A 24,046-nucleotide genomic window follows, 5' to 3' on the forward strand; every position below is an offset into this window, starting at 1 on the left:
AAGCTGCCTTCTCCTGCTTACCCCTCAGCTCCAAGCCTCCTCTTCCCATTTCAACGTGTCCATTAGACCTGGCACTCCTTAACTCATGGGACAGAAAAGAGAAAGGGAAAATAGCTCATTAGGAGGGCCTAACAGGAGCTTGTTAGACCCAAAAGTGGTGCCAGTGCTCGACATGTGCAACTGACAAAGACGTGCCAGATGCTGAGAGAATTATAGCAGCCTAATTAAAACTATGAATAAGGTTAGTCAGATGTCAATAAAATGACTTGGAAAGCAAGGTGTGATGTGTGCCTGGGATCATTAATACTGGGCAAGCAAGGCTCTCCGTGGGCATGTCCTACAATGTTGAGGACATGGAATATTGCTCCTTTCCCAAGGTATAGGAGCCCCTCTGGCTTTCTAATTAAACCAGGCCAATACAGTAACTAAAGCTGCAGAGAGGGAAGGAGGAGAGCAAGTGAGAGCTACCAAATACACACATTTCTTATGGCAGCAATGGATTTTTAGTAGAAAAAGCTCTGGCCTGCAGATCCAGATAGCTGAGTTCCAATGCCGAATAGGACACAAGCTAGCTACAAGTCACCGTGAGACATTTTCTTCACCTGCAAAATGAGGCTCTTAGATTTCCAGTTCTAAAGTCCCAAATTTCTGGGAAATAGAGTGATGCTATTCTATTTCTCTGTAACAATGGGCAAAAACTTAAATCTCAAATCAAAATCTCAAGTAGTCTAGATCCTTATAACAAATACAAAATATATCATGACAAAGGGAAGGGATTTCTAACACTTTCCTTTTTACTTGATATCAATGCAGAGGCTCTAAATTGAGTTCATCACCTTCAAGCGGTTAGAAAGAAATTTTCATTTATGTTGATTTTTGTCTTTTGTAGACAGGTGGAGAAGGGGGATAGACTGCTTGACTGAGTCAGGAAGACCTGAGTTCAAATCCTACCTAAGCCATTGACAATCTATGTGACCCTAAGCAAGTCACTTAATCTGTCTTCCTCAGTTTTCTTTTCTGTAAAATGGGGATAATAATAACACCACCATCTCCCAGGGTTTTTATGAGAATCAAATGAGATGACTTTAAAGTGCTTTGAAAACGTAAAGCACTATATAAATGTTATTGTGGTTATTATAAAAAATATAAATAACTAAAAAATAAAAGTAATACTTGAATCATGCCATCAATATATTACCTACTGGGGGGTTACAGGAACACTCAGTTGCATGCAAAAACTGAGCTATTTTGCAGCCTCTATCATTGATACTGACATTAGAGACCCCGCTGATAAAAGAAAGCATATGGCTAGAGAATTAGCATATATAATCAAAGCAAGCATTAAGTGAGGACTTTCATGGTTTTTAGAGAGAGAAGGAAAACATCTATGTGAATGACATTATTTGAGGATTGTAGAGGGAGAACAAGATCTTAGCAGAGACATGGCTAACAAATTTTGCTTGAAATGGGCCATCAAAAATCAACATTTTAAGCCAAATCCAGATAGATAGCAGACCCCAAAACAACTATCTTTCATAGAAAGAATAAGAGTTATTAATAATTAGTAATAGTTAAATGAAGTGCAACTTAGTTCTCTTTAGGTCAAGGCTTTTTAACTTTTTTGGATGTGGTGGCGTCTCTTTGAAAGTCTGTGAATGCCCATGGACCCTTTCTCAGAATAACATTTTTAAATTCATAAAATATACAGCATTGAAAAAGAAATCAAGAGGTAGTAAAATATATATATATAGACAATTTTTAACCTATCTAAGATCTTTCAAAATCTTGAACTTCTCTGAAATGACCAGCTGTAAATGACTTTGTTATTCTCAGTGGTACAATCATCCACAACTACTCTGAAGGATTTATGATGAAAAATCCTATCAATACCCAGAGAAAGAACTGACCAAGTCTGAATATAACCAAAGCATTCCTCTATTACTCTCCTCTATCTTTCCCTTTATTTTTAACTTAATTTTTCTTGAGGGTTTTTATTTTCATTAAGGTGGAAGATGTTTTCTTTCACAATTTGACTTTTATGGAAATGTTTTGTATAATTGATGGGGGTTGAGGTCCCTTTAAGATTCCTTTCTGATTGCCCAACCCCCATGGCTGACCTTATTCACACATCCTGGTCAAAAGCACCCTTTTGAATATCCAGGCCCAGCCCCCACAATCTGCTCAGCTTCCCTAGCCCCCCACCGGATCTGAGCTAACTGAAAAGCCCGCCAAGAACTTGGGGTAACACCCACAATCCCCTTCTAGGTATAAAAAAGCCAAGCAGGAGCTCTCTCTTTGCAGGAGCCCTTCCCCTCAACACATGGTATCCTTCCAGCCATGTAAGGGTTCCTGCCCGCCCAGCGGCCACCTCTGGCCCTGGCGTCTTTCTAGCTGAGCTTTACTTCCAAATTCCTACAATAAACCTTTTATTTATCAATCTAGGTTTTCAGGCCTGTAAATTCATTTACAGGGGACACTGCGCCTCATGGAATTATCTTACTATCTTTGCGCTGGCAAATGGGGTTCCCCCCTTCCTTTCCCTCATCATAACTTCATAATGAGATTTCATAATTGTGGATGAAGATAAGGGAAAACTTAGAATTTAAAAAGCTTAACAAATGTAAAAAATTTGTTTTGAATATAATTAGGGGAAAATATTTTTTTTAAATCTAGGGGAAAAACAAAAAGAAAAACAAAATCTTGAACCTCATGGAGTTCATGGACCCAGGTTAAATGTCCCTACTTTCCTGATATAAGCATATTTCTATTTGTCTTTAGCAACTCTAAAAATAGAGCTATAACTGTGTTAAAAAAAACACCTTTAAGATCAACAAGTCCAAGCTTTTTATTTTACAAATGATATATCAAGAACCTAAGAAATGAATGAATTTACCCAGAGCTAAACACACAGTGTTCTGAGGCAGTTCTCCCTGACTTCAAATCCAATGATTTCCTCACAATAGCACCCCTCCTCCAGGCATGCTCAGTAAAGAACTTGACAAAGGACTAGAAAATCATGTTCTTCTTGTCTTTCTGGTGTTTATTTAGGTCACTACTGAATTTCCTGCAGCCTTTTTGAAGTGTGGCTGTTGGGTTAGTGTATCTTATTCTATTCACCTGGTATTCTTGATTGCAAAGTCTTAATTATCCAAATGACAAAAGGAACTAATTATTCTGGCCCATGCTGAATTGTACAAACTTGAAATGAATGAAAGACTTTATTTTCCCTAAAATCTATGAATTAAAAACAAAAACAAAAACATGACTAAGGCTTCCGGAAAGCCCCATATCACTTCATCTTTTACCCATCTCAAATTTTTAGTCTTTGAGGTTCAATTCATAGAGACTCAGAATATCTTTCCAAAACAATTTTTCCATGACACCAATATAAAAATAGTTCTGTGCCTTTAAGAAAATTGCAAAATAAGAACTCTTAATTAGAAAGATATCAGTATATATAGAACATATGAATCATTGATAAACATAAAAGGTAAAATTGCTTTATTTTCTAAATACCAACATATATCTAAAATGAGTTTTGAGGATCTTATTATGGAGATGCCCGCAATAAAATGCATGGCATATTATGATTGTTTTTTCTTGTAATTTTCACAGATTACAATTGTACTGTCAGAAAAGTACATTCTTTTAGCTATTAATCACAAATGCCTTAAATAGAAGTCATTAATGTATAATAGCAATAGAGAACAAAACCTTTATAAATAAAGTGCTTCCTGTAGAGAGATTTGGGACTTTTCACACATTTTTTTTTTAAAGGCAGTAAAAAAGATCATAAAATTAATTATCCAAAATTGAATAAAATACATTAAGGGCCAAAAATGTTAATAATTTCATTCAGCAAAGTTTTGCAGTTCTCGTTATATTATACTATTCCAAGATAATACCACTAAGCAAATAATGATAATAGCCAACATTTTATAAGAATTTACATATTTCTTTTATATTCCTGATAAACCCAGAAGCTAAATCTTATTATCATGTCTACTTTATAGTTAAGAAACTGAGGCAGACAGAGGTTGTGACTGGTCCAGAACTCAAGATTTTTAATCTTTTATTCACTGTACCACCTAGCTGCCCTAGGAAAGAACGTTTTATCTAGATGAATTTGGATCACTGAATGAGACATGGAAAGCTCTGGTTTCTATTTTCAATTCTCTTCTGGTTTCAGGTCATGAAAAAAATCAATCGTTACAAGGAAATTTGTTCAGATTTTTCTATTTAAGAAATATGAAAGATAAGGAAATCTTAGAATTAGCATTGTAAAGAAAGTTAAGAGGATATATAATTCAACACTTTTTAAATATGTGGAAATTGAGGCAAAGATATTAAGTGGCTTGTTCAGGTCACAAAAATAATTAATGCCAGGTCTCAGGGCTTCCGACTATCTAAAAATGGAATTTTTTTTAAAAGTAAAGGAGATTTCCTCCTAATTATGGTCTAAATTTTCCCTTCTTTTCCCCTTATTGATGTGAATCAGCCTTCTCATGCCTTTCTACCCAAGTCTCACATTAATTCTATGTCTCTCTTTCTAGTGGATAGCTTTTCCATGCTACAGATGTAAACCTGAAAGGCATCTGAAGAAAGGTCAGAGGTAGAGCCATGAAAGAGAGGCATTGAGTATACATAAAGAAACACAATAACTGATGTGGAAACATATGTATAATTAAGAATAGGAAAAGATGCATTCAAAGAAGGCAGAAGGAATTGTCAGAAAAAAAATGAGATGAACCATCATGGTATTATATTTAAGAGACAGAGACCGTGTTCGAATTTTGGAAGTGATGCAGTAGAAAGAAGACCCGAGTTTAAATCTTAGTTTTGGCAGTTATTCATTGTGTGGTTTTGGACAGGTAATTTTATTCTCTGAGTCTCAGTTTCCTAATCTGTATATAACCAGAAGGTATGAAAGCAAAATTTAGCTGTATTTAAAAAAAAACCTGAAAAATAAAAAGGTTTTCACTTTTCTTAATTCCCTTCTCCCAATGGATGAGTGAAATTGAAAAATAAAAAAGTATTCACTCTTCTAAATTCCTTTCTCCCAAAATTGAAAAAAAAATATAATTGCTCTTCTGAATTCCCTTCTCCCAATGGATGAATGTAATGAGCACATTCTTTCCATTTTATATCTTTCTATATCAACTAAACAACTCAGAGTTGTGATCACCTCTCTGGTTCCAGGTCCCTACTTCATGCCCTTCATTTCAAAGGCTGAAGTTTTCCCTAAAGTACCTGCACTCTTAGCCTAACTTGGCTTGCCTCTGGTTTCCATAATGACTCATTTTAGCCTGAGGATGAAATGGTCCTGATTCATGAGAATCATCTCTCTCTTCTATTTTAAGAGCTTATTAAGAATTATTAATAATCAAAACCATAAGATTCTTTCTCAATCATCTCAGGCCCCAAGCCAAGATGAAATCATGGCTATGTAGATAGAGATCTAATCTCCTGACCTATTTTTGTTCTACATATACCAAACTAGTCACTAGAAATCTCCCTTACCTTCCCCCTGAATGTAATTCTATATACATATATATCACAAATCACATTGGATTGATCGTAGTTTTTTATATAAAATTAAATTGAGAAATAGAAACAGCTTAAAGAAATAGTGAAAAATCATGTACCTGCTATAACACAGCTACAGGGAATGAAACTAAACTTTATAATAATCTATTGATCCCCAGGAAGCAAATTTACCTAGTATATAGTTTGTACAGATTTTTTTCCTTGTTGTCTCTCCCATTAGATTGTGAGCTCTTTGAGGCCGAGGGACTGTATTTTATTTTTTCTATGCATCCAATAATGCACTTATGTGCCTGAAACATAGTAGGTACTTAATACTCTTATGTGCCTGAAATATAGTAGGTGCTTAATAAATGCTTATAGACTTACTGACTACCAGGGTCCATCATCAGTGATCTTTATCCCATAGAAAAAAGACATGGAATCAGCCTATATGGTTAATCTCTGGTATTTTGATTTACATCAGAAAATGTCTGGTAGAGTTCCCTTAGCATTCACTAATATAGCCTCTTCTTCAAAATACTTAGCACAGCAGGAACCCTTCTATCTTCCAGTTCAAAATCCATAATAGTCTCAGGCTCTCCCAAAGAATGCTGCCTTTTTGGGACGATAATTCCCAGGATTCATTAAGTCTCTGGTTATTTCTGCCTCCTCTTGCAAAAGGTCCAGTCTTCATTAAAAAGCCCAGTTATATGTGAAATGGGAGCACTAGAGTAGGTATTCTCATTCACCTCTACATCTTTCATTCCATCATCCTCAATATACATTTGATCTTCTATAGTGTCTTTGAACTCAATTAGAAATGAGAAGGCCCTATATTGACTTAGAAAGCCATGCATCTCACCAAAAATTCTTTAAACTGGTTTTCCATTCTCTGATTCTTGTTTTTTATGCAATAATATTTCTCATAATCTCCCATCAACCTCCTACATGAGATTTTATAAATAGGCTTACAATTCTAAATCAAACTTGTCTTTGGCTGCCATCTCCATTCCCTTGGCAAGAAAGTCGGGTTAACTCAGATTCTCTTTAGGCCTTTTACTCTCTGTGTTGAAGAATTTAATTTATATTATTATTTTGAAATTATTATAATCTGTGACAGGTGCAATGGAATGCTTAAAGTTTGGTCAGACATCAAAGATTCCAACGTCATTCACTGCAAACCAGGCCCATTGCCAGTAATGTTGACTTTAAGTCATAGAAGTAGGAACGAAGTACCAGACCTAAAACTTTATTATACAATAGTAGTTATTAAAACCATTTGGATACTGACTAAGAAATAAGAATAGTGGATCCGTGGAATAGATTACATTCATAAGACACAGTAGAAAATGAGCAAAGACTCTAGCTTCTGGGATAGAAACTCACCATTAGACAAAAATTGCTGGGAACACTAAAAATAATGTTAGAAACTAGCATAGACCAACATCTCATATCCCATATTAAAATAAAATCAAAATGGGCATTTCACTTGGGTATAAAAGGAAAACATCCACTTTGACTTACTTTTCTTGTATTTTTAATGGGCATGTGCTTTGCCATCTATTACTCTCTTTGCATGGTTCCCCTTTATATTAGCTACATGTATTTATTACAACTGGCATTATGAGAACCCTTTTATGAAAATAAGTTTTCCATGACTTAAACTAACTGGTTCATAAAAGAAAAACTGAGTTGGTAGAAAAGGCAATAATCTGGAACGATTTAAGAGGAAAGTTCTGGGTCACCTACCTAAAAATGTCTTCCTCCCTAGTCTGATCTTAATACTTACATCTCCTCCATTACTAGAAGAATAGTTTAGAGTTAAAAACTGTTAAATTACGGATCAGCATGGAATCTTTAGCACTGAAACTTGAATTATTTTATCAAGATACTTTCCAACTTGACAGATCTAAGAACAAAATGAAACACACAGTGGGACACTATCTTCTTTTCTTAAATAGTGTTTTATTTTTTTTCCAGTTACATGGAAATATAATTCCAATATTCATTTTTTTTAAATTTTGAATTCCAATTTTTTTTATTCCCCTATCCGCCTTCCCTCTCCCTAAAAGGTAAGACTTTTAAGTGGATTATGTATGTACAATCATCTAAAACATATTTACACATTAGCCATGTTATAAAATAAAAAATAGGCTTAAAGAGGGGAAAATATAAAAAAATAAAGTGAAATGTTTCAACGTGCATTTAGATTTCATCAGTTCTTTCTCTGGCTCTGGATAACATTTTCCATTATAAGTCCTTTGGATCTTGGATCATTGCATTGTTGAGAAGCTAAGTTATTCATAGTTGATCACTGCACAAAGTTGATATTAATGGCAGCATCTTCTAAGTCAAAAATCTGAATAGGACACCACAATAAAATGATACTTTCTCCAGAGGCATTGAACTATGTCCATGTGGAAGAGGAATATTATAAAGTGTGAAGGAAGAAAAAGGACTAAGAAGGGAAACTGTGTGTGCCATGTAAGGCAAAAAGGAGTATATACCCCATGGGCAGTTTGGTAAAGCAGAAAAAACACTGGGCGTCTTGACCATGGAGGTAACCTTGAACTTGGATTCAAGAAAGACACATTCACATCTTGGCTGGGATGCTTCCTAGCTATTTGACCATGGGCAATTTATTTAATCTCTCTGAGTTCTTAACTTCTCACTTGATCTCTCAAAGGTTCTCTGAGGGGATGACCAGCAGTTGGGAAATAGCTGGATAAATTGTGGTATAGACTATTATTGTTCTATAAAAAATAATGAGAAGAGGGATTTAAGAAAAACTTGGAAAGAATTACATGAACTGAATAAAGTGAGAAAAAAAGAACCAGGAGAACATTGTAGTCAGTAACAATTATGTTGTACAAGGATTAACTATGATGGACTTGACAATTATAAGAGACACAATATGGAAAATAACAGTACACATCCAGAAAGAGAACTATGGAATCTGAATGCAGATTGAAGCCAAGTATTTTTGGTTTTTAGTTATTTTATGTTTTTTCTTTCTCATGGTTTTCCCTTTTGTCTTGATTCGTCTTTCACAATATGACTAATGTGGAAATATTTTTAACATGATTGTACATGTATAATCTATATCAGATTGCTTATTATCTTGAACAGAGGGGAGGGAAGGGACAGAGGAAGAAAAATTCAAAATCATACAAAAACGAATATTGAAAACTATATGTAATTGGAAAAAATAAGATAACATTAAGTGAAAAAATTAAAAGACTAAATTTACAAAAAGCTCTCTGGACCTCAGGCCCATCAACTGTAAAATACAAATGATAATACTTGTACTACCTGCTTCTTAGGGTTATTTTAAGGAAAACACTACATAACATACTTTAAAGTGTTACCAATGCACATTAGTATACTGTACCATATGCTGGCACTCTATGTATTTTCATTTTAAACCAAAAAACTAGCATTATCTAAAATAAAATCAATTTAGACTAAAGTGACTTTATTAAGAACTATTTATACAGAATTAAAATAGCTTAGCAGAAGGCTGAGAATGAACTTAATTGTTCTTTTATACATCTGAATAGCTCGTTAAAAGAAATCAAAGTGTTCATTAAAAACCATCACCACTTACAAAAAAAACCACCTTCAATGCACCTCTTCTTAATATAATCTGGTACATCTGATTCTTCATCCCAATGGTGACAAAGTATATGCCTTATAAAAATTTAAGAATTGGAGTATTTTATTTCTTATTGTTATATATATGGCCAAGATTAAAAAAAAAGAAAAGAAAAGAAAAGAAAAGCATGGACCCATAGTCAGGAAGATTATCTCTGGCACTTAGTAGCTATATGTGTCTATGGCTCTCTGAGTCTTGAATTCCTTATATGAAAAGAGCAAGGAACTTGGGGTCACTCTTGTCTACTACATATATTACCCTTAGACAAGTCATTTAATTTCCTGGAGTTTCCTCATTTGTAAAATGAGAGGGATGGACTAGATGGCCTCTAATTTCCCTGTTAGCTCTAGGTTTGTGTTCCTATGCTATTAGATTGTAGTTCAAATTCTAGGTCTTTCACTTACTATCTGTGGGACCTCAGGCTAATTACCTTATCTCAATGGGTCTCCGATTGCGCCCCTAGAAAATAAGCAGAGGGGACTAAAAGAACAAAAGTTTCTTCTATGTCCCCTAAAACTCTGGCATGTAGTTAACACACCACAGAGTGATTGTGACAACCAAGTGAAGAATACATGTAAAACATGAAATGCAAAAACAGGTGATTTTTATCATAATTTATCTTTATGAGTTTTAAAGAATTTCATTATCATAAAAGCCAGCCGAAAAGTTCTTGACATCAAAAAGTTTTCAACTCCCTTTTCAGCACCATGTTCAGCACCACAGGAAAGCTTGTGTACTCTTCCAGAATCCCATAATCTTCTATGATGGTTCTTCCCCAAATCCAAATCCAAACTCAAAGCCACCTTCTTCTATTAATTAAGACTCTGTCATGAAATTCTTTCAGCCACCACTCCACTAAGAACTTAGCTATTTTGCGTTTTAGTCCCACACTGGAAGCTGTTCGCAATGAACAATCAGATCAAGAAGGGATTGAATAACTCAGAAAAGACCTTGGATTCCAGTTATCACACTCAAGTTTAATAAGGAGAAAACTGAGAAGGTGAACTGTGGGCTCTGGATTTAGTGCCAGAGGATCTGGATTCAAATTCCATCTCTGGCACTAACTACTTAATGCTCAAAATCCTTATCAATAAAAATGAGGGAGTTTCATTTGATAATCTCTGAAGTTTCACTTTTAAGCCTATGGTCTTATCACCTGTTCGAGCTCACAGAAATGGCAATAATAATGATGGCAGGAATCAAAGCCAGTCTTCAGGTTTCAAATTCATTGATCCTTTCATTATACCAAATCAGTTATGCCAAGTGCCAATACCTAAAAAAGTTTATTACCCTCTGACAAATCTTGCCTCTAACAAATACTAAGTTTTTGACCCAAATAACTCACAACCTCCTGGCTCTTGGTATCTCTGTAAGACTATAGTTGAGGAGAATGTGCCAATTTCAATTGATAGAACTTTCTTTTTCGTTTGTTTTTTTTTTTCCTGAGGCAATTGGGGCTAAGTGACTTGCCAGGGTCATACAACTAAGAAGTGTTAAGTGTCTGAGGCCAAATTTGAACTCAGGTCCTCCTGACTTCAGGGCTGGTGTTCTATCTACTACACCACCTAACTGCCTAGAAGTTTCTTTCTCTGAGAATTCCCTCTAATGAAATCATAGTTCTATTCCTTTCTGTTAATAGGGAGGTTTGAGAACCAATTGGCATTCTGCAATCTGTAATTCAGAGGAATAAACATTCCATCTCGGTTCTGGCAACATTTAGGATTATTATGATCTTTGAAGTAAAGAAAGATTTGAATCTTTCCCAGAGTTCTTAAAGGACACATATATTTATGGAGACATGGACTATGAAAGGAACAGGTATGGCAGGAGGTAAGCCATAGAAATAGCTATGGAGAGACAGTATTCATAGTCCTACATAAGAGTAGCTGAGCTAGAAAGAATCAACAACACTGGGACAATAATCAAAAGGAGAAACTGAAAAGACAGCTGAAAGGCAATAGAGAAGAAAATAACCTCTCCACTCCTTAGGGAATTGATCCCTTTTAGAAGCTCAACTCTAACTCAAGTCCTCATCTCTCCAAATGAAATCTTCCACCTTTGGGCTGGACCTCTCTAGACTAGGGGACTGGTGAAATGAAGCTAAGTGAGGAAGGATCACTTGGAGAAAATGTATATAAATTAAGTTGGAATTAAAAAGGCATCTGAAATACTAAAAATGGCTAGAGTTGTTAATAGGTCTGCACAACTTATAGAAAATAATATAACAGCACAGTGGAACCATACACTTAAGTTAGACATTTTCTCAGGGAAAGAATCATGTCCCCTGGAGGAAGAAACTTGCAATGTTTAGGTTAGAAATATATTTGAAACTTTACTGCTGTGGAAAGTGGCTGAGGTAGAGAAAACATATAGACTATTAATAGTGAAAGGAGCAGTATAATCTAAAAAAGTAGATGCCATTAGAATGAAGAGAAGTGTATTAAGATATACCATATCTCTAAGGAAAGACAGAATATGGATTATACTAAATAGTTCATCAGTTTGAATGTGTTAAAAATTCAACTAATAACTAGTTTCAGAACATCAAGCCAAGTATAAACTATAGAATTTTTTAATGATCATTTCAGATCACGAGATTCCAGAGGAGGAGATTCAGAATATTCTGACAATAGATAAAACAACAGATCAGCTCATTCCAGTTGATGTAATGAGAGAATAAAGTAACAAATTCAGCCCCTTTAAAGAAAGATTACTATCAGTTCAGTAAAAACAATGGTGTCTTCTATAATATATATGACACGGCTAGATTGAGGCCTATCAAAGAGAGAAGGGGGGAGACACAGAGACAGAGAGACAAAGAGAGGGACAAGAGAGAGCGAGAGTGAGAGCAAGAGTGAGAGAGAGATTGGCCATATAAAAGTTGAGTTACAAAAACTCAAGTTTGAAAAATCAAAATGAGGCTAATAATGAAGGTCATATTGGATGCTGAATTCAGTAAAAAATAATCTTGCCTTCAACTAAGTCTGCCTTAATTGACACAAGAAGATTATCAAGATACCATCAGAAGAGAATTACTGTTAGTTATAACTATGAGTCATCCGGTCATAATTCTATTACATGCAATAAAAGGAATTGTATTGCCACTTGCTTTGGAAGAAGTTGATGCCTGTGAAAGGAGTCAAAAATTGAGATAAAATGAGGTCTGAATATGTTCCTAAGAAGTGAAACTCCATTTTAAAGTTTTACAGAAACAAAAACTTTGTTGTTCAGAGATTTAAGAATCATTTATAGATTCTTAACTAAAGATATCTTAATTGAAAAAATTGAAAATTAGGTGCACAGAACTCCCAATATAACTAGAAATCCATGTAGAATCTCAGAAGAAGTTACTGTATTGAAACAGAAAAAAATGGGCTACTAAAAATCAGTATTTTCCAAAAACAATAAAGAGAACAAATAAGAAAATTATTACTGCAGGGGGAAAATGTATCTAGAATTGATACAGGCTTCAGTTCTGATGAAGATGATTGGTACTGGTACTGATAGCCAACATTTATACAATGTTTTAAGGTTTGCAAAGAGTTTTAAAAATATTATCTCATTTGATCCTCACAACAACCCTGTGAGGTAGATTCTGCCATTATCCATTGTTTTGTGGATAAGGGAACTGAAGCAAACAGAGATTATGTCTTGTCCTAGGGTGCACAGATAGCTAGGAAGTGTCTGAAGCAAGATTTGAACTCAGGTAGCACATACTTCCAATCCCTCTATTTGATATAACTTTTTGTACAATTAACTGGGATATTATATTTTTTTACATCTATTGAGATTTGCTTATACAGAATTTTATGTGAGATTTATATATTTGGTTGTCTCTTTGCTAAAATGTTATGTCTGTATATTAATTTATTTCCCTAAAGGAGAATGTTTACCTTTGCCTATATAATAATTGCCTTTATTATAATGATACAATTGAATTTTAGAAAGATCTGATGTAAAATTGTTAATTATGTAAAATATATGACTTTTTGTTAATTATACAAGGCATTCATACCTCTTTTATCTTGAAATTTTAATTTGGAGAGGACTGCAAATTTCATTGGAGAAGAGGGTATAATGCACTATTTCTTTTTTTTTTATTAATTTTATAATTATAACATTTTTGACAGTACATATGCATAGGTATTTTTTTTACAACATTATCCCTTGTACTCCCTTCTGTTCCTAATTTTTCCCCTCCTTCTCTCCACCCCCTCCCCTAGATGGCAGGCATTCCCTTACATATTAAATATCTTATAGTATATCCTAGGTACAATATTTATGTGCAGAACCGAATTTTGTTGTTGTTGTTGCAAACGAAGAATTGTATTCGGAAGGTAAAAATAATCTGGGAAGAAAAACAAAAAAACAATGCTCACAGTTTACACTCATTTCCCAGTGTTCCTTCTCTGGGTGTAGCTGATTCCGTCCATCATTGATCAATTGGAATTGGATTAGCTCTTCTCTATGTTGAAGATTCCATCAGAATACATCCTCATACAGAATAATTGTTGAAGTGTATAATGATCCCCTAGTTCTGCTTGTTTCACTCAGCATCAGTTGATGTAAGTCTCTCCAAGCCTCTCTGTATTCATCCTGTTGGTCATTTCTTACAGAACAATAATATTCCATAACATTCATATACCATAATTTACCCAACCATTCTCCAATTGACGGACATCAATTCATTTTCCAGTTTCTAGCCACTACAAAAAGGGCTGCCACAAACATTTTGGCACATTCAGGTCCCCTTCCCTTCTTTAGTATTTCCTTGAGATGTGAGCCTAGTAGTAGCACTGCTGGTCAAAGGGTATGCACATTTTAATAACTTTTGGGGCATAATTAAGGCACTATTTCTTAAAGATACTGCCCCATTCGTATGAACTGTATTGAAATGAATAAAAGTAGTATTTTTACATAAAGAAAAAGTTATTATCAATTGTCAAAGAATGTAAAATAGTGCTGCTGCTATAGATGGACATTTTGATGCCTAAAAGGAATAGGATGATAAATTTGTTTTAATTGTTTTTAATGGCTAAAATTAATTTGAGATGTTGAGGATAGAAAATGAACTATGATATAAATTAAAGACAAATTATCTTGAAAACAATATGGAAGGATGCTTTACTTGAATATGAGCAAATAAATATTTTACTGAGAGAAATTACACATATTTCTTAGGTAGAAATATGAATATGAAAAACTAGTTTCAATGAAACAAAGTAAAATGTTGAGTTTATGGTAATCAAGCTTATGAATAGAGATACTTTATAATTAACAAGGGAAAATTTTGTTTTAAAAATATAAATTATAACATCTGAAGATCAGTAAAAAGACTATAGATTTCTAGGCTGTAGCTTTCATAGGGAAAATTCAACTAAAAGGTAAGTAGCAGAGTCAGGAAGCTTTTATTTTAGACATTAAATAAAATGGAACCTGAAAGAGAAAAGTAACTTAGGAACCTGAAGACAAGAATTGAAGATACATCAGGAGGTTGAAAAGATGTTCCTTTTGAACTGTGGCAGCCGGAAGCAGTCAGCTGACAGAAGACTTCAACTGAGAGAGTCCAAAGTGATGGGGGAGAGAATTAATTTCATTGGCTAACAGTTTAGATGACAGCTAATTTCCTTCCAGGGACATCTAGTTAGAGGGAAAAGGAGCTTTTATTGTGTCTTGCTCTCTGGTGCTACATCTGGTTTGAGAAGGAAAAGCAAAGGGGAACACAAGCTTTGCAGTTCTGTACCCTGGTGAATTGGTTAGATTTGTTTGCCTTCCTTAAAAAGACAACTTTTGAGTTGTGCTGCTGTGAGCATGTTCTGGTTGGGAAAGCAATAATTAAACACTTACTATGTTCCAGGAACAGTATTCCAGCCACAGGAGAGAGATTATGGAAAAAGAAGATAAAAAAGATGGAATACAACCAATATGGAGATCAGCTTTGGAGCAGAATTTTAGTGACAAAAAATTCCATCTATATATGTATATAATTTTATTATTGTTAGTACCCCCATAAAAACAATGGTACCGTGCTAATGTTATATTAAAAAGATTAAAATTTGAATGAATGGTGCTTAATTTTCCAATTATTACAATTGCAGAATACTGTTTTTACAAAGATATAGTTAGACCAGAGGAAAATATGTTTCAAATAAGTGAGAAGGTTAGATAGAGCATCTAAAAATATGATTTTTTTTAAAAATTGAGAGTTGGGTATGTTCATTCAAGAGATGACCAAGAAGAGGCTAGATAACGGTTGACAAATTTGTAAAAAGGATGGTAGGAATTCAAGTATACTCATTAATCAGCACAATTGAATAAAAAGAAATAATGAGGCTAAGAGGCAATAAGAAAAATTTAATAAAATGTTAAGAAAAATCTTATGTGGTGACTAAAAAAATATATCTGACAGTTTAAACAGTTATGTGGGAACAGCCCCATCATTAGTGGTGCAAATTAGAGACAGCCTTCTACCATCATCATTAAGTTTGAAATTAATGGAAAGAACAAAACCCAAACACTGAGAACATTCTTTCCCAATCCATCACCATCATGAACTATTTGTGTCAGAAAGTTCAGAAGAAAATTAACACTAAGACCAAGTCTTCAACAAATGTGGCTTGTGTACATCACAATGCTTTTTAGACTTCATACTTATTAGCTATGTTAATGTATTTTGCAACAGATTTGAAGGGGTCTAAATTGAGCCCCATGGAGGAGAGCTACTTCACTAATTAAAATGATACTTATAGCTCTGCCCTCCACATCCTCTACCTTCACAGGAACTGAACATCAAGCATGAAGATCACCTTCTTAGCAACAATTATGCATGATAACCAAAACAATCCACTAGTGAATATATTTCTTAAGTCAAATCATAAAGGCAAATGATGACAGTGGAAAATTACTTATAATAGCCTTATTATTTAACAAATTTAGTTCTACATGAGATATTAGAGATATAAAAATTAATGTTTACTTAAGTGGTCAAAAGAAAATTCACTGATGATCCAGAAATAAAATATTCCACTGGCCTCTGCATTTGGGGAATCTTTGAAGGAACTTTTTATAATCTCTCATGAGCAAATGCCAAAAGGTGACTCAATTCACCTTTCTTAATTATTCTTACTAAGGTCAGGCAGAGATGTCACACTCTTTGCTGTGTATTAACTTTCAGATACTAGCAGCAGCAGCTGAAGAAGCAATTCTGAATTTTAGGAATTAAATTGCTTTAAGCAAAATTTTAATGCCTTGCAGCAAGGTGCTATGGTGAAATTGGAAAGCTAGTCAACTGGCATCTAGTCATGAGACTGTAGGCAAGTCCCCTGAGTTACTCTGAGTTTCATCATTTTCTCATAGGTAACATGGAAATTTAAAAATGTCCCTAACTTTTACCTAAGAGAATATTTGTAATGAAAATATTTCGTAAACTATAAAAATATATATATACCGGAAAGCTATTTTTAACTAAAGTTAAGAGGATCAGTTTGATCTCTGGCTAATGTATTTCCAATCAAAAAGTGAGATTGAAATCCAGTTATATTTGCTTTTTTCAACAAAAAGTCAAATATTTAATAACCATCTCTCTAGGGAGAAAAGTAAAAGTTTAACAACTATCTCTCTGGAGAAAAAGTCAAATGAAAAAGTCAGATTTACAGATGACACAGTTTTTAAATCTAATCTGAATTATTAACATTTTCTCCAACACTAGCTTGAGAATAGATCAATCGCATCAAGCTCAAATAGATATAAGAGCCACTATGTCATACAGAAGGATCCCTATGGGTTGCATATATTGACTTAGAAAGTTACATATTAATATATTCTAGATTTTGTTATGGTTTTGCGTATTTTGTTCATTATATTTTACCATTAATGTGGTATGGATGCACTGCAGTGTGTTGTGCTATTGTTCTGGTTTGAGATAGAGGAGTGAGTCTCTTTGTCCAAGAGTGACATATTCAGTCATGTTCCCCCCAACCTCATTAGAATAATCCCACCTCTCATAAATTCATTCTCCAAAAAAAAAAAAAAAAAGTTCATTCTCTAATTAATTGTTAGCCAATTAGAGTTTCTTTCCACCAATCAGAAAAAAGAGGTTTTCCCTCTTTGAAATATATCTAAAGAGGCCACCATGATTCATCTTTGGTTATAAGAAAAACCATTGAACAAAAACTATTGATTATTTTTAATCATAATTAGGAAACTATCTCTTGGGCTTTTCATTCATCTCAAGAGGATAGTTGTTGTCCTAGATTATAAGCGTGTGAAAGACTTATAGGTTTTATAGATATAACATTGATGTCTGCAATGAGATTACCTTGATATGCTCTGAAATTCAGAGTTCAATTTAGCAAAACTGGTTGTGAAACAGAAGCCCAAAATGAAAAGCAGGTGAACCATGATACTTGTGAGCACAGGATAAAGATCATAGGAGTGAACTACCTTCTACTTTTCCACCCAGTGAGTTATTAACAAAATATTGATAAACTTAAGCCCTTTGGGATACTTTTGTTTAATTGGTTTCTTTAGACAAAGAATTCCTTTGCAGTATCTAAGAAACTAAATTAAATAAGATATTTAAAGACAACTTGAGCTTCTAGCCTAGTGTATGCAGATTAAGCACGTTAGAGAGAGTATTAAAAGCTTCCACAAAAAGCAGAGTCAGTAAAATAACAGTCTGTTTACTGCAGTTAAGACCTGATTGAAATGCCCAAATAACCTTCCATTTGGACTGAGCACATTATCTTTCATAGTCCACAATCTGGGGATGTAACAATCCAACCATGCTGGAACCTGCTACAACAATACAGTAAAACATTGATTATAGGACACACCTGGGGAATGGAGGATTCTGGTTAATTTAATTTTCTCAATAGATGAAGGTTAACCAAGAATTTGACCCTGAGTTTGACAATGAGTTTATTCAAATCCCTTGACTGTATTTTTACCTATGTGACAGGAGTCTTGAGCCAATACTCCAAGTAAACACAGGCATTTATTTACTGCTAAGTGTAGCATATTCTCTAAAAGGCAGAAATTTTCTGAAACAAGTCTTTCTTAGATTCCATCCAAGGTGTTATAAAGTAAAAACACTTTTTGTAGCATTTATAGTCTACAAAGCAATATATACACGTGTGTGTCTGTATGTTTCATTTGAGATAACTGTGAAATAGGTGATTTTCCTTATTTTATACATGAAGAAACTGAGGCTGAGAATAGTGAAGTGGCTTGCCCAAGGTCACAGGGATCTTAACTTTTTTGTGTCATGGGCCCCTTTGGCAGTCTGATGACTTTTCCAAGAATAATAAGTTTAAATGCATAAAATTACACTTTATATATATATGCATATATATAAATGATTACAAAATAAAATAATTACATTAAAGTATAACTATCAAAATATGTTTTGAAGTTTACAAGTCCTAGTTTAAGAAACACTTATCCTATAACCATATTCTTTCCCATCTATCTTCAGCTCAAAATTATGCTTTTTCTCTTTCTTAAATCTAGTATCTCCAAACTATGCCATTAACCCACATCCCCTCCTAGTTTCTGTCTGACCCATCATTATGTATCCAGTGGCTTTATCCAATTGGAGCTAGACACAAATGCTCTATCTAAAAAAAATTTCATTTGACCCTTCTTTCTCACTTGATAACAATAATTTTCTCTCATACCAACTTTATTCAGTATTATGTATGGCCATTGCTACCATCCTGGACCTGATGCTGAATTCATGGGTCTGAGTAAAACTTTAGTGAATGCGGATGACCAAATCGTTCTGGTTTTCCAAACCTTGATGGTCTTAGGGCAGAATAAATTCTATTTCTCTGTGGTAGGAGTTTACTGCCTCTACCTGCTTGATCTACCAAACAACTCAGAATGTAGAACTGAGACATTTCCAAGTGACCAGTGTGGCAAGTAGATCAGGATGTGCTTTCATAGGTACCAGGGATTTGCAAGGATGAGGTTGTTTGCTCAGAAGCCTTGAGAGAAGATGAGGCTGAATATAGGCTGCTCCACTGCCAAGCTTCCAAGTCCAACAGTGCTCCACCATTATCACTCATCAAAAACAAAAATTTCCCTGAGTTGTTAAAAAGGTGGGATTGGGTTTAGTTGATTTTTATAATAACAACATTTCCAAATTAGAAAAAGCTTCAAAGTTAACTATTTCAGCCTGTCCACAAATCCTCTCTACAAAATATCATGCTTTTGTAAAGTTTTAAAGATTATCACCAAACAAGACCTTAAAGATCAATGAATATAGCCCCCTCATCGGTAAAAGATTAACCTGAGTTTTAGAGATATTAATTGATTTGTCCAGATTTATACAACTAGTAAATGTCTGAAATGGAATAAAAACAATGGTCTTATTCTAAGTCTAGCCCTCTAGCCACTTTACTGTCCTGAGAAGGTTGAGGTGACCCCAAACGATGAAATGTTTACAAACTGAGAATTGAAAAGGAAGATTGGGGAGCTGAACTTCTTATCATCACTAAATTTAACTAGAAGTATATTTCTAAAATAGCAGAACCTTTTTAATATACTTGTTTCAGTTATAGGATAAATTCATATGAACATTCGTTCCTGTTTGGCGAAGTCTGGAGTGAAGAATGATCTGAATAGCTAGTAATTGTCAATGGGCAATTTATCCCATTAACAATGGTACTAATGGTCTTTCACAAATGAAAGGGATTTCATTTAATTCAATATGCAAAAGGCAGAAGCATCATAGGTTAGTATCTAGAGAAAGGTTTTCGGTATCAGAAAGATTCTGGTTCAAGTCCCACATTTGGCACAGCAGGCTGGGGACCCTGGATAAGATGTCCAATTTCTCATTGTCTCAGACAATTCTCTAAGATTCTATATTAGCTTACCATAGTATCTATCACACAGTAAGTACTGAACAAATGCTTGTTGATTAATTGACAACTTGAAATGTAGTTGTTGATTAACATTGGGAAGGAATTGGCTCACCAAAATTCCTAACACCAATGAAATCACAGATCTGAGTTTAAAAAAATGTACAAGGAACATGCTAATTGTGAAGGAATCAAAGATAAAACAAACACAACAATCTTTACCCCTAAAGATCCTATGCTCAGTATAATTTGAGAAATTACAGTTCTCTACAAAACAATTCATGTTCAGATATATATACTTCATCTCAAGCAAATTAAACATGAGGTTTAAAAAAGATGGGGTCATTTCTGATACTTTTTTTCCCCCAAAGAAGTCCTACCATTTGGCCAATTTAGAAAGATTACTTTATAGCAAAGTGCAGCCAATTAGAAATCACTGGAGGATCAATTAGATAATTGGTTCAGGATTATCCAAGACCACTCTTCTACTTATCCTCACCTATCTCCATGAGACGATGGACAGGAAATAAGGAAAGAAGCTCACATGTATCCATTTTCAAGAATTTTAATGAAATATAAGAGGTTTCTCACTTAATAACATTAATTTTCTTTCATACCAACTTGATTGTCACTAAAGTGGGAGGTTGATATGAATCAATCAACAAGCATTTATTAATCATTTACTTTGTACTGCCTTGCTAAGTGCTGGGGAAACAAAGAATGGGGAAGGGGAGAACCAAAACCATTTTTCATGTGCTACTATTAATCTTGTTCTCCATTTCCATTTTAATATGATAAATAATTTCCAGTAAATTATCTTTTAAAATAGGAATTTCTTTCACTCATTAATTGACTTTGGTTAAGTACCTACTAGTTACAAAATACTGACTGGGTAATGGGTACACAGCTGTAAAATCTTGCTCCAATATCTGCCCTCAAGAAGTCTACATTCTACTTGCTTACAATATGGTGACCTTCTTAGCCTTTTTCCAAATGGCACAGTAGATGAAATACCAGTCTTAAAGATAAGTAAGACTGGCTGGACATGAACAATTCATTTAACCTCAGTGGCCCCAAGTTAAAACTATTAAATAAAAGGGATGGACCAAGTGACCTCTAAGATAACTTCCAGCCCTCCCATTGTGTGATTCTAATGGACTCCAATCTTCATATTCTAGAAATATGAACAAAAAACTATTAAATAAAAGGGATGGAACAAATGACCTCTAAGATAACTTCCAGCCCTCCCATTGTGTGATTCTAATGGACTCCAATCTTCATATTCTAGAAATATGAACAAATTCTTCTGGACAATTTATTTATACAACAAGAAAGAAATAAGGTTAGTACTTATTAAAGGAACCAACTATGGGGTTAATTTTATTTTTCTCCTATTTTCTTTTTTTAAATAATAGCTTTTTATTTTTCTAAATAGATGCAAAGATAATTTTCAACATTTACCTTTGCAAAACCTTGTGTTTCAAATTCAAATTTTTCTCCCTACCTACCTACCTTCCTCCTCCCTCTCCTAGACAGCAAGAAATCCACTATAGTTAAACATATGCAATTCTTCTAAACATATTCCATTGTTCATTAAGCTGCACAAGAAAAATCAAATCAAAAAGGGAAAAAACATGAGAAAAAATACAAGCAAACACCAACACCACCAAAAAAAGATAAAAATGCCATGTTTTAATCCACATTCAGTCTCCATGGTTCTCTTTCTGAATGCAAATGTTTCTTTCCATCACAAGTCTATTGGAATTGCCTTGAATTACTTCATTGTTGAAAAGAGAAAAGTTTATCACAGCTGATCATCACATAATCTTGTTGCTATATATTATGTTCTCTTGGTTCACTTACTTCACTTGCCATCAGTTCATGTAGATATTTCCAGCCTTTTTATGAAATCAACCTGCTTGTCATTTCTTATAAAACAATAACATTCCATTACATTCATATACCGTAACTTATTCAGGCATTCCCCAGCTAATGGGCATCCACTCAATTTCCAGTTCCTTTGTAGTACAAAAAGGGTCACTATAAACAGTTTTGTCCTTTCTCCTTTTTATAATCTCTTTGGGATACATAGCCCAATAGAGTCACTGCTGAATCAAAGGGAATGCAGTTTGATAGCCCTTTGGGCATAGTTCCAAATTGCTCTCCAAAATAGTTGAATCAGTTCACAACTCCACCAACAATGTATTAGTGTCCCAGTTTTCCCACATGTCCTCCAACATTCATCATTATCTTTTCCCATCAGCCAATCTGAGAGATGTAAAGTTCTATTTTCTATTAGTGCTGAAAATGTAAAAAATAGAAAAATTTTTCAGCATCATTTTCCCTTGTACCTTTTTTTCAGGAAGAATATAATGCGGTATGACTTCATTTTGTATTAAAGCCAGTGAAATAATGACTTTGTTGGGGCCAAACATTTAGTAAGTATCAAAGGCAAAATCTTGTGACCCCAAGCTTAGCATTCTGTCCACCACACCTTACTGCCTTTATCAATCAATAAGTATTAAGTGTCTCCCACATGAATCTGTGCTGAGTTCCAGAAAGACAAAGACCAAAACAGGGGAGCCACCTCTTGCCCTGCTCTTTTACAATGTTCCTGTAATTAATATTTCAATGGTTTCCTTCCATCTTTTCTCATAATTCCTAAATCCTTTTATATTGCCTCTTTTTCTCAAAGGGAATGGGAGAGCTTTCTTTTAAATCAAGATCTAACTTAAAATTCCTTTTCAACCAGAATATGCTGAAAGTCTTACCACAAATAAGCATATTTCTGTCTAAACAAAGAGTATCCCTAATTGGGCAGTTCTATTAGTATAGCTTCTATACCAAGGGAACAGCAGAATAAAGATGATGGAATGCCTTTTTTTTTTAGAATTTGACAGAATAAAATTGAATCCCTACTTTTTTTACATATTTGGCAATCAAACATTCACACTAGAATAAAACTGACAATTATTTGAAGTTCTAAAAATGTTTTCTCTTTGAAGTATTCTTACTAGGAATTAGGGACATGGGTTGCAAACAAGAAACATGCAATATTAAATATGTGGTAAAGAATCCATATTATGGACTTATCTTACCTTTGGGGTATCTTGTACAACTTCACCCATACTGGGGAACATGATCATATAAAGAAGGATTTGAATAAGGTTTATCTGAACTCTAAAATAAAAAAAAATCAAATATATTATTAGCATCTTGTTCCTAGATTGCAGCAAATCAATATACAACTTATATGTACAGATTTTTTCAAAGTAAATGCTTAACAAATACTAGTTAACATGATGTGTTTTTTTTTCCTTCTATCTAAGCATTCTAAGACCTTCTATAATGGAAGGACGGACTACATAAAATCCACCCTTTATCCCCCTCCCATTCTCTAACCAAAGATATATTCTTTGATTTCACATATTTACAAAGGAGCAAAGCATTGAAGAATGTGTAAGAATTCATTAAATCTGTCTATAAAATGATTTTGATAACTATTATGATCAATTAAATAAAAGGTTATCAATTAAATAAATAAGGTCATCAGGTTTGGAACTGTGGAAGCACCTCGCTTATCTCATCTCAGAATAATGGTATTTTGGCTTCCCTACACAATTAGTAAAAGAGTATTATATATTAAAAAGTTGTAAAGAAGGGTAAAGATTTTTTTTAAAAAAACTACAAAAATAACCATGGGAAAGTAGAAAGAACTCTGGATTTGAATTCAAATTATTGCTCTTCTCCTTACTACCTGTGTAACATGTCTCTTTCTTTGTTCTTTATTACAATGTTCATATTTGTTAGATTTATTCATTTTTTTAAAAAATCCATTCTACTATACCCCTGCTAGTGGTCATTTAGTTTTTTCTTGAAAATTTCTAGTGAGGGGAAATCCATGACCTTCCAAAGCAATCCGCAAGCCTTCTTTGGGACTGTTTGAAATTTTTCCTGATATCAATTCTAAGAGTTTCTTTCTGTCATTTCTAAAACTGCCCAT

The 24,046-nt window shown here is 34.0% G+C and overlaps 1 protein-coding gene across 5 annotated transcripts in view; it reads right to left on the reverse strand.

Annotated features, from left to right (window-relative positions):
* IQCM (IQ motif containing M) overlaps positions 1-24,046 on the reverse strand; it is a 491,365-nt gene that overhangs the window by 438,081 nt on the left and 29,238 nt on the right. For all 5 annotated transcript variants that reach the window (XM_074276433.1, XM_074276430.1, XM_074276434.1 and 2 more), the window contains one exon: positions 23,142-23,223. In XM_074276433.1, coding sequence (XP_074132534.1) covers positions 23,142-23,189 — 48 coding nt within the window. In that variant the 5' untranslated portion in view covers positions 23,190-23,223. The remainder of the gene's footprint in view (positions 1-23,141; positions 23,224-24,046) is intronic.

Source organism: Sminthopsis crassicaudata, chromosome 6 (genome assembly GCF_048593235.1).
Source record: "Sminthopsis crassicaudata isolate SCR6 chromosome 6, ASM4859323v1, whole genome shotgun sequence".
NCBI classification, from domain to species: Eukaryota; Metazoa; Chordata; class Mammalia; order Dasyuromorphia; family Dasyuridae; genus Sminthopsis; species Sminthopsis crassicaudata.